At 42.6% G+C, this 12,723-nt stretch overlaps 1 protein-coding gene across 1 annotated transcript in view; it reads left to right on the top strand.

Moving 5' to 3' along the window:
* LOC141147916 (uncharacterized) overlaps positions 1–12,723 on the top strand; it is a 42,286-nt gene that overhangs the window by 13,388 nt on the left and 16,175 nt on the right. The window contains exons 2-3 of the mRNA XM_073635075.1: positions 803–853; positions 7,521–7,562. Coding sequence (XP_073491176.1) covers positions 803–853; positions 7,521–7,562 — 93 coding nt within the window. The remainder of the gene's footprint in view (positions 1–802; positions 854–7,520; positions 7,563–12,723) is intronic.

The following is a 12,723-nucleotide window of genomic DNA, read 5'->3' as shown; positions in this document are numbered from 1 at the left end:
TTATTTTTTTTAATGGTACATTTTCTCAGTTTAAACATTTTATGTGTTTTCTATCTCCTATTGTAAATAAAATACGGATTTATAAGATTTGCACATCATTCTGTTTTCATGTAGATTTCACACAGTGACCCAACTTTTTTTGGAATCAGTGTTGTAAACGCTCCAGTCCTACCCATTACTTTAGTATGTATATCCTAATATTTTTTATGAAGCATTAACATGTTTGATCCTATCAAGAAAGACATGTTAATAAAGATACTGCATGAGCATATTCTGATCATGAGCAAAATTATATGTATACAGTACATCACATTTGTGAAGCTGCCATTTGCCAATTTTTTTTATTGAACATGCTCATGCAGTATCTTTATTAACATGTCTTTCTTGATAGGATCAAACATGTAAAGGCTTCATAAAAAAAAAAAATATTGGGATAGACATACTATATTAATTAGGGTAGGAAAGGTCTTAGAAAAGGACGTTTCTGTTCCAGTACTATAAATCCTCAATGTACAAGGCAAGCCTTGGTATACTGAGATGGGAGTTGAAGACATTGACTGACCTACAGAAAACCCCAGACCTACCCCACTAAAGCTCTATGTGCTGAACACACATACCATGGGAACATTTATTAACAATATTTATTCATATTTTAGGTCTGTTTGCTGTTTCACATTAATAGTGCATTTGAAGTAATGTGAATATCGTATGCTAAGGCTATGCAAATTTATTATAATTGCTGTATTTTGCAATATAGTAATATCTTACACATCTTAATATGTGTATACATAATGTTTATCAGGTGCTGCTGGAAATAAAGATGAAGAATTTGAAATTATTGACATATCTGAAGGTGAGTTACTATTGTTATCACATCATGTTTCCTCCTAAAGTCATAGAGGAGAAATAAAAGAGTTGAATGCCATTGGGAAAGAAACAAATCCATGTGATAGAGAGCCATTACAATTAGTGTTTCATTTGATTCAAATAGTGTACTGTTTTCTCTATATAAATTCAGGGTTATTATTTACATAGTTAGGTTGAAAAAAGACACAAGTCCATCCAGTTCAACCAAAAAGTAAAAATAAATACAATCCCATATACCCAATTCTATACCCACAGTTGATCCAGAGGAAGGTGAAAAACCCCAGCAAAGCATGATCCAATTTGCTACAGCAGGGGAAAAAAATTCCTTCCTGATCCCCTGAGATTCCCTGGATCAACTTTACCTATAAATGTTAGTACCCAGTTATATTATGTACATTTAGGAAAGTATCCAGGCCTTTCTTAACCTCCCTGGCGGTATTCCCGAGTGTGGCTCGGGGTTAACATTCAGTACCATTAGCGGTAACCCCGAGCCACACTCGGGATCGCATTGCAGGATCCTGGGGCGGCTTTACTTACCTTGTCCCCGGGATCCTGCGATGTCCCCCGCAGTGTCCGAGGACTCCGTCCTCCTCCGAAGCCTCTCTGTGCCAGGCTCCGTTCCCTGCGAGCGGCGCGACGCACGGGGGCGGAGCCTGGCGGCAAATTAAAAAAAAAGTAAAAATCATAACACATACAGTACTGTAATCTTACAGATTACAGTACTGTATGAAATGATTTCACATCCCTTTTGTCCCCAGTGATTTGGCCCATGCCCTGCATGCAGTTTTACATGATATACACTGTTCTTTCTGCCTGGAAACTGGAGATTGTCCATAGCAACCAAAAAGTGTCCCTTTACGTCAAAAGTGGCTTTAGACCAGGTAGAAAACAGCGATAGTAAATTAGAACACTTGCAGAATTGAGCGATAGTGAATTGTGGGGAAATTTATTTTATTACTATTTTTTTTTTTTTTTTTAATTATTTATTTTTATTTATTATATTATAATTTATGTTTTTGTGTTTCAAACTTTATCATACCCGGGATATCTACTAGACTCTGGTTTGGACAGATTTAAGTGTGTTATTGTTAAGATTTACAGACCTACAATATAAAACGCCAAATTTCCATGCAAAATAATTGTACCGCTTTCAGCACCTAAAATCCGAAATAATCATACCGCCAGGTAGGTTAAAGCAATCTATTGAGCTGGCCAAAACCTGGCGGAAGTCTATTCCACATTTTCACAGCTCTTACTGTGAAGAAACCTTTCTGTATTTGGAGATGAAATCTTTTTTCCTCTAGATTTAAAGAGTGCCTCATTGTCCTCTGTGATGACCTTAAAGTGAATAACTCAACACCAGGTTCACTATATGGACCCCTTTATGTATTTGTACATGTTGATCATATCCCCCTAATGTATTTATACATGGAGAACATACCCCCCTTAATCTCCTCTTCTCAAGAGGGAATAATTTCAGTTCCTCTAATCTTTCCTCATAGCTGAGCTCCTTCATGCCTCTTATCAGTTTGGTTGCCCTTCTCTGCACTTTCTCCAGTTCCCTGATATCCTTTTTGAGAACTGGATCCCAAAACTGAACTGCATATTCCAGATGAGGTCTTACTAATGATTTGTACAGGGGGGCAAAATGATATCTCTCTCTCTGGAGTCCATACCTCTCTTATACAAGAAAGATTTTGCTCGCTTTGGAAACCGCAGCTTGGCATTGCATGTTATTATTGAGCTTATGATCTACCAAAACCCCCAGATCCTTCTCCACTACGGATTCCCCCAGTTGTACCCCCCCTAGTATGTATGATGCATATTCTTAGCCCCCAAGTGCATAACTTTACATTTATAAACAGTAAACCTCATCTGCCACATAGTCGCCCAACTAAACAGAGCATTGAGGTCGGCTTGTAAATTGGAGACATCCTGTAAGGACGTTATTCCACTGCATAGCTTGGTGTCATCTGCAAAGACAGGAATGTTACTTTTAATCCCAGACCCAATATCATTTATAAAGATATTAAAAAGTAAGGGTCCCAACACTGAACCTTGGGGTACACGTACACCACTGATAACCTTAGACCATTCAGAGTGAGAATCATTAACCACTACTCTCTGAATTCTGTCTTTTAGCCAGTTTTTTATCCATTTACAAACTGATATTTCCAAGCCTGTAGACTTTACCTTACACATGAACCGTGTGTGCGGAACTGTACCGAACACTTTTGCAAAATCCAAGTATACCACGTCCACCGCCACTCCTCTGTCCAAGGTTTTACTTACCTCTTCATAAAAAGAAATCAGGTTTGTTTGACAATTTCTGTCTTTCATGAATCCATGCTGTCTGTTGCTTAAAATGTTTTTTTTTTCCCAGCAAGAACTTGTCTATGTGGTCTTTTATTAAACTCTCCAGTATCTTCCCGACTATAGAAGTTACACTAGCAGGTCTATAGTTACTTGGTAAAGACTTTGATATCTATTTAAATATGGGCACCACTAGTTGGTGGAGGAGCAGAGACTACAGCCTGAATATTTATGAAGTGTCCATCAATCACAGAGGAGGCAGGGCTCAGAAGGGGGGAGGACATCCCATAAATACTCAGAGATCTGGCAGTCTGGGAGCAGAGTCCAGGGTCCAGTCATCTGGAGGGGACCCCTGTGCTGGGGGGATCTGCCCCTGGGTCAGAAGGAACACCAGGAGAGAAAAAGAGAGGGATAGAGAAGTGGGAAGGCTTACACCCTCATCCAGCCCAGGCTAAGCTAGGCTTAGCTGCAGACATCCAATGGAACCAGAATCAATCTGTGCAGCTGAGAGGCCAGTGCATCCTCCTTCTGGATTCAAGTTAGCAGGTCCTCAACTGTCTAAGTTTGGAGTTCTTCAGTTCTGAACATCCCATGTATCCTTCATCCCCATCCAAGTTCATAATTTCAAAATAAATAAAGCAAAACCAATACCCCTAGATTGTTTTCTGGAGCCATTTGGAATCAGTGGAAAATTCCTGTTGCCTGGCTGTGTAGGGGAAAAGGCTAAAATTCCAGCTGCCCTTTTGTATTTTGGAGGTAGCGCTACATACAGTTGCACATTTCCACCCTTGTGGTAACAGTTTAGTGAAGATCCTTTTATGTTCCAGCATGACTGTGCCCCTGTGTACAAAGCCAGCTCCATAAAGACATGGTGTGACCAGTTTGGTGTGGAGGAACTCGAGTGTCCTGCAGAGAGCCCTGACCTCAACCCTACAGAACACCGTTGGGGTGAATTAAAAGGCCTTACCATTAAACAGCGGTATCCAGGCCATCCTCTTTACTCAGTATTGGCCCAAGCCCTTGCAGACCTACCTATCAACAAAGCATGTTCACAGGTGGCAGTTTGAGGCCTTTACACTCTGCCCCCATGATCCAAGTCCACATAAACCCCCAAACACCTGGAGCACACTTCATGCAGGGCCTTACAATTTCAATATGGATCAGATTAGGGCCCCCGGAAGTCCAACCAAACACCCAGGGCCCATATAACATGGGAGCCAGGGTCACCTGGTGCATGTTCCATAAGGGATGTCCTTTCTCACCTCCATGAGGGCAACCCTTTTCCCTAACTACCAGCAGCTTCCAGGCTGATCTAGTTTGCAATATATATTTTTTTAGCTGTATCCAATGAGATTTGAAAATTTACAGTCACGTGGCTAAAAATGATGATTATTCTCCTTGTGTTAAAGCTTTTTGAATTATTCCTGTCCATGTCCAAAGGGGACTATGGAACGTGAATCCTCACCCATGTTGATGTTTGTTGACTAAAAAGAAAGTGCTAATTACAATTACAATAATAGGTGTTGTGTACTGCTGGATAGAATGGCCCCCATGTGGCGGCATCCAAGTGCTGTTCTATATCAGTGGCGGCTGGTGGTCGGATGGTTGCCAGCCCCGCACTTACCCCACCTATGGCATAGGCAGTGCTTTCCCTGCATCTCCTCCTCGGCATCACGGCGGCTTCTGTTGTACATTTCCTCCCTCCTCCTCCTAGGCCAATTGGAACGCTTCTCCTTTGGGCCAAACGGGAAACGGGTCACCAAGTGAATTTTGTGCAGTTCCCGGTGAACTGGCTGAAATCTAGTGGTGGGTGATCCAATGTGGACCCTCGAAATGAATCCTTTCAAGAAGAAAATAAGGTAATTTTGAAATTGATGGCAGCAACGCATCTCCAAAAAGTTGGGACAGGGCCATGTTTAGCATGGTGTAGCAATGTCTGGAACTGAGGAGGTCAGTTGTTTAAGTTTTGGGAGAGAAATGTTGTCCCATTCTTGCCTGATATAGGATTCTAAGTGCTCAACAGTCCTGGGTCTTCTTTGTAATATTTTTTGTTGCCAAAAATTTTCAGTTGGTGAAAGGTCTGGACTGCATGCAGGCCAGTTAAAGCGGAGTTCCACTCATTTTTGTGTTTATTAAAAGTCAGCAGCTACAAAAAGTGTATCTGCTGATTTTTAATAAACAGACACTCACCTGTCCCAGGATCCAGAGATGCGGCCGCCCGAACCCTTGCTTCTCTCCCTCTCCGCGGTGCCAGCATTGCAAATGTGGGCACCCGGCAGTGACAGCATGCTGGGTGCACACTGCACATGCGCGAGTCACGGAGTGCCTCCCCATTGGCCGGGAAACCTTCTGGGACCTGTGATGTGTCTCAGAAGATTGCAGGGAGGGAAGGGGAGAGAATAACTTCCGCTCGAGCCACCTAGGTGGCCCAAGCAGAAGTTTGAGCAGGTTCCTGTCAAAACTAGGTACCTGCCCCCCCCTAAAAATGACATGCTAAATGTGGCATATTTGGGGGGGAGGAGTGCTTAAGGTGTAACTTCCCCTTTTGGGTGGAGCTCTGCTTTAAGCATCTGGACTCCTCTACTAGCAAGCCATTTTATTGTCATATATGCAGTATGCGGTTTAGCATTGTCCTGCTGAAATATGCAAGGCCTTCCATGAAAAAGATGTCATCTGGATGGGAGTATATGCTGCTCTAAAACTTGGATATATATTTCAGCATTTATGGTGCCTTTCCAGACGTACAAGTTGCCCATTCCATACACACTAATGCCTCCCCCCCCCCATACCATTACAGATGTCAGGTTTTGAGTGTAGATAACAAGCCAGAAGCTTGTCTAGAGGATGTGGATCACATGGTGCCAAAAAAGAATGACAGCTTTGTCTGACTACAGAACAGTTTTACACTTTGCAACAGACCATTTAAGTGAGCTTTGGCCCAGAGGAGATGGTGGCGTTTCTGGATTGTGTTCAGATATGGCTTCTTCTGTGCATGATAGAGCTTTACTTTGCATTTTTTTACAGACAGTGATTTTTGGAAGTATTCCTGAGCCCATGCAGTGATGTCCATCCCAGAATCATGTCTGCTTTTAATGCAGTGCCATCTGAGGGCTCGAAGATCACCGCCATCCAATAGAAAAAATCCGCTTGTCTGTATGCTAGTCAGACGGACTAAAACCGACGCTAGGGCAGCTATTGGCTACTGGCTATCAACTTCCTTATTTTAGTCCGGTCGTACGAATCCATCGGACTTTGGTGTGGTCGTCCGTTCATTTGAAAGTCCGGCGGACTTACGCTGCAAAGTCCGTCAGAAAGACTGTCGGACCAGTCCGTCGAAAAGTCTGCTTGTGTGTATGAGGCATGACTCCCTAAGATGCTCTTTTTATATCCATTCATGTTACTGACCTGTTTCCAATGATCCTAATTAGTTGCAAAATGTTCTTCCAGCTCTTTTGTACCACTTACTTTGCCAGCTTTTTGTTGTCCTGTCCAAACTTTTTTGAGACAAGTTGCTGCCATCAATTTCAAAATGATCCATTTATTTTTTTAAATGGTACATTCTCTCAGTTTAAACATTTTATGTGTTTTCTATCTCCTATTGTAAATAAAATACGGATTTATAAGATTTGCACATCATTCTGTTTTCATGTAGATTTCACACAGTGACCCAACTTTTTTGGAATCAGTGTTGTAAACGCTCCAGTCCTACCCATTACTTTAGTATGTATATCCTAATATTTTTTATGAAGCATTAACATGTTTGATCCTATCAAGAAAGACATGTTAATAAAGATACTGCATGAGCATATTCTGATCATGAGCAAAATTATATGTATACAGTACATCACATTTGTGAAGCTGCCATTTGCCAATTTTTTTTATTGAACATGCTCATGCAGTATCTTTATTAACATGTCTTTCTTGATAGGATCAAACATGTAAAGGCTTCATAAAAAAAAAAAAATATTGGGATAGACATACTATATTAATTAGGGTAGGAAAGGTCTTAGAAAAGGACGTTTCTGTTCCAGTACTATAAATCCTCAATGTACAAGGCAAGCCTTGGTATACTGAGATGGGAGTTGAAGACATTGACTGACCTACAGAAAACCCCAGACCTACCCCACTAAAGCTCTATGTGCTGAACACACATACCATGGGAACATTTATTAACAATATTTATTCATATTTTAGGTCTGTTTGCTGTTTCACATTAATAGTGCATTTGGAGTAATGTGAATATCGTATGCTAAGGCTATGCAAATTTATTATAATTGCTGTATTTTGCAATATAGTAATATCTTACACATCTTAATATGTGTATACATAATGTTTATCAGGTGCTGCTGGAAATAAAAAAGAAGAATTGGAAATGACTGAAGGTGAGTTACTATTGTTATCACATCATGTTTCCCCTAAAGTCATAGAGGAGAAATAAAAGAGTTGAATGCCATTGGGAAGGAAACAAATCCATGTGATAGAGAGCCATTACAATTAGCGTTTCATTTGATTCAAATAGTGTACTGTTTTCTCTATATAAATTCAGGGTTATTATTTACATAGTTAGGTTGAAAAAAGACACAAGTCCATCCAGTTCAACCAAAAAGTAAAAATAAATACAATCCCATATACCCAATTCTATACCCACAGTTGATCCAGAGGAAGGTGAAAAACCCCAGCAAAGCATGATCCAATTTGCTACAGCAGGGGAAAAAAATTCCTTCCTGATCCCCTGAGATTCCCTGGATCAACTTTACCTATAAATGTTAGTACCCAGTTATATTATGTACATTTAGGAAAGTATCCAGGCCTTTCTTAAAGCAATCTACTGAGCTGGCCACAACCTGGAGGAAGTCTATTCCACATTTTCACAGCTCTTACTGTGAAGAAACCTTCCTGTATTTGGAGATGAAATCTTTTTTCCTCTAGATGTAAAGAGTGCCTCATTGTCCTCTGTGATGACCTTAAAGTGAATAACTCAACACTAGGGATCAGCTTCGAGTTCGAGTCGAACTCATGTTCGACACGAACATTGGCTGTTCGCAAGTTCGCCGAACAGCGAACAATTTGGGGTGTTCGCGGCAAATTCGAATGCCGCGGAACACCCTTTAAAAGTCTATGGGAGAAATCAAAAGTGCTAATTTTAAAGGCTAATATGCAAGTTATTGTCATAAAAAGTGTTTGGGGACCTGGGTCCTGCCCCAGGGGACATGGATCAATGCAAAAAAAAGTTTTAAAAACGGCCGTTTTTTCAGGAGCAGTGATTTTAATAATGCTTAAAGTCAAACAATAAAAGTGTAATATCCCTTTAAATTTCGTAGCTGGGGGGTGTCTATAGTATGCCTGTAAAGGGGCGCATGTTTCCTGTGTTTAGAACAGTCTGACAGCAAAATGACATTTTGAAGGATAAAACTCATTTAAAACTACCCGCGGCTATTGCATTGCCGACAATACACATAGAAGTTCATTGATAAAAACAGCATGGGAATTCCCCAAAGGGGAACCCCGAACCAAAATTAAAAAAAAAAAATGACGTGGGAGTCCCCCTAAATTCCATACCAGGCCCTTCAGGTCTGATATGGATATTAAGGGGAACCCCGGGCAAAATTAAAAAAAAAAACGGCGTGGGGTCCCCCCAAAAATCCATACCAGACCCTTATCCGAGCACGCAACCTGGCAGGCCGCAGGAAAAGAGGGGGGGGACGAGAGTGCGGCCCCCTCCCCTCCTGAACCGTACCAGGCCACATGCCCTCAACATTGGGAGGGTGCTTTGGGGTAGCCCCCCAAAACACCTTGTCCCCATGTTGATGAGGACAAGGGCCTCATCCCCACAACCCTGGCCGGTGGTTGTGGGGGTCTGCGGGCGGGGGGCTTATCGGAATCTGGAAGCCCCCTTTAACAAGGGGACCCCCAGATCCCGCCCCCCCCCTGTGTGAAATGGTAAGGGGGAGCCTCCCCCTATGCCATGGGTGCGGAGTGGCCCGAGGAGAAGAAGATAGAAGACGCCGCGGAGGAGATGCTGGACGAGAACCCTGGAGGAAGAACCAGAAGAGCCAGAAGAACCAGAAGAACCAGAAGATGAAGGAAGATAGAAGAAAGAAGAAGTATTTAAATAAAGGAATTGTCAAAAACTGTCTCTTGTCATTTTTAACATTTTTGACAGTTTTTTAGTGAAATGGTAGGGGTACTTTTGTACCCCCTTACCATTTCACACAGGGGGGGGGCCGGGATCTGGGGGTCCCCTTGTTAAAGGGGGCTTCCAGATTCCGATAAGCCCCTCGCCCGCAGACCCCCACAACCACCGGCCAGGGTTGTGGGGATGAGGCCCTTGTCCTCATCAACATGGGGACAAGGTGTTTTGGGGGGCTACCCCAAAGCACCCTCCCAATGTTGAGGGCATGTGGCCTGGTACGGTTCAGGAGGGGGGGCGCACTCTCGTCCCCCCCTCTTTTCCTGCGGCCTGCCAGGTTGCGTGATCGGATAAGGGTCTGGTATGGATTTTTGGGGGGACCCCACGCCGTTTTTTTTTTTTTTTTTTTGGCGCGGGGTTCCCCTTTGGGGAATTCCCATGCCGTTTTTATCAATTAACTTCTATGTGTATTGTCGGCAATGCAATAGCCGCGGGTAGTTTTAAATGAGTTTTATCCTTCAAAATGTCATTTTGCTGTCAGACTGTTCTAAACACAGGAAACATGCGCCCCTTTACAGGCATACTATAGACACCCCCCAGCTACGAAATTTAAAGGGATATTACACTTTTATTGTTTGACTTTAAGCATTATTAAAATCACTGCTCCTGAAAAAACGGCCGTTTTTAAAACTTTTTTTTGCATTGATCCATGTCCCCTGGGGCAGGACCTGGGTCCCCAAACACTTTTTATGACAATAACTTGCATATTAGCCTTTAAAATTAGCACTTTTGATTATTCATGTTCGTGTCCCATAGACTTTAACGGTGTTCGCGTGTTCTAACAAACTTTTTTCCTGTTCGCATGTTCTGGTGCGAACCGAACAGGGGGGTGTTCGGCTCATCCCTACTCAACACCAGGTTCACTATATGGACCCCTTTATGTATTTGTACATGTTGATCATATCCCCCTAATGTATTTATACATGGAGAACATATCCCCCCTTAATCTTCTCTTCTCAAGAGAGAATAATTTCAGTTCCTCTAATCTTTCCTCATAGCTGAGCTCCTTCATGCCTCTTATCAGTTTGGTTGCCCTTCTCTGCACTTTCTCCAGTTCCCTGATATCCTTTTTGAGAACTGGTGCCCAAAACTGAACTGCATATTCCAGATGAGGTCTTACTAATGATTTGTACAGGGGGGAAAAATGATATCTCTCTCTCTGGAGTCCATACCTCTCTTAATACAAGAAAGGACTTTGCTCACTTTGGAAACCGCAGCTTGGCATTGCATGTTATTATTGAGCTTATGATCTACCAAAACCCCCAGATCCTTCTCCACTATGGATTCCCCCAGTTGTACCCCCCTAGTATGTATGATGCATATTCTTAGCCCCCAAGTGCATAAATTTACATTTCTCAACATTAAACCTCATCTGCCACATAGACGCCCAAATAAACAGAGCATTGAGGTTGGCTTGTAAATTGGAGACATCCTGTAAGGACGTTATTCCACTGCATAGCTTGGTGTCATCCGCAAACACAGGAATGTTACTTTTAATCCCAGACCCAATATCATTTATAAAGATATTAAAAAGTAAGGGTCCCAACACTGAACCTTGGGGTACACGTACACCACTGATAACCTTAGACCATTCAGAGTGAGAATCATTAACCACTACTCTCTGAATTCTGTCTTTTAGCCAGTTTTTTTATCCATTTACAAACTGATATTTCCAAGCCTGTAGACTTTACCTTACACATGAACCGTGTGTGCGGAACTGTTTCGAACGCTTTTGCAAAATCCAAGTATACCACGTCCACCGCCACTCCTCTGTCCAAGGTTTTACTTACCTCTTCATAAAAAGAAATCAGGTTTGTTTGACAATTTCTGTCTTTCATGAATCCATGCTGTCTGTTGCTTAAAATGTTTTTTTTTCCCAGCAAGAACTTGTCTATGTGGTCTTTTATTAAACTCTCCAGTATCTTCCCGACTATAGAAGTTACACTAGCAGGTCTATAGTTACTTGGTAAAGACTTTGATATCTATTTAAATATGGGCACCACTAGTTGGTGGAGGAGCAGAGACTACAGCCTGAATATTTATGAAGTGTCCATCAATCACAGAGGAGGCAGGGCTCAGAAGGGGGGAGGACATCCCATAAATACTCAGAGATCTGGCAGTCTGGGAGCAGAGTCCAGGGTCCAGTCATCTGGAGGGGACCCCTGTGCTGGGGGGATCTGCCCCTGGGTCAGAAGGAACACCAGGAGAGAAAAAGAGAGGGATAGAGAAGTGGGAAGGCTTACACCCTCATCCAGCCCAGGCTAAGCTAGGCTTAGCTGCAGACATCCAATGGAACCAGAATCAATCTGTGCAGCTGAGAGGCCAGTGCATCCTCCTTCTGGATTCAAGTTAGCAGGTCCTCAACTGTCTAAGTTTGGAGTTCTTCAGTTCTGGACATCCCATGTATCCCTCATCCCCTTTCAAGTTCATAATTTCAAAATAAATAAAGCAAAACCAATACCCCTAGATTGTTTTCTGGAGCCATTTGGAATCAGTGGAAAATTCCTGTTGCCTGGCTGTGTAGGGGAAAAGGCTAAAATTCCAGCTGCCCTTTTGTATTTTGGAGGTAGCGCTACATACAGTTGCACATTTCCACCCTTGTGGTAACAGTTTAGTGAAGATCCTTTTATGTTCCAGCATGACTGTGCCCCTGTGTACAAAGCCAGCTCCATAAAGACATGGTGTGACCAGTTTGGTGTGGAGGAACTCGAGTGTCCTGCAGAGAGCTCTGACCTCAACCCTACAGAACACCGTTGGGGTGAATTAAAATGCTTTACCATTAAACAGCGGTATCCAGGCCATCCTCTTTACTCTGTATTGGCCCAAGCCCTTGCAGACCTACCTATCAACAAAGCATGTTCACAGGTGGCAGTTTGAGGCCTTTACACTCTGCCCCCATGATCCAAGTCCACATAAACCCCCAAACACCTGGAGCACACTTCATGCAGGGCCTTACAATTTCAATATGGATCAGATTAGGGCCCCCGGAAGTCCAACCAAACACCCGGGGCCCATATAACATGGGAGCCAGGGTCACCTGGTGCATGTTCCATAAGGGAGGTCCTTTCTCACCTCCATGAGGGCAACCTTTTTCCCTAACTACCAGCAGCTCCTAGGCTGATCTAGTTTGCAATATATTTTTTTTTAGCTGTATCCAATGAGATTTGAAAATTTACAGTCACGTGGCTAAAAATGATGATTATTCTCCTTGTGTTAAAGCTTTTTGAATTATTCCTGTCCATGTCCAAAGGGGACTATGGAACGTGAATCCTCACCCATGTTGATGTTTGTTGACTAATAAGAAAGTGCTAATTACAATATAGGGCTGCTAACTGCAAAAGGGATGTCAATTA

This window comes from Aquarana catesbeiana, linkage group LG06 (assembly GCF_042186555.1).
Source record: "Aquarana catesbeiana isolate 2022-GZ linkage group LG06, ASM4218655v1, whole genome shotgun sequence".
Taxonomy (NCBI): Eukaryota; Metazoa; Chordata; class Amphibia; order Anura; family Ranidae; genus Aquarana; species Aquarana catesbeiana.
This window is presented reverse-complemented; position numbering and strand designations above follow the sequence as displayed.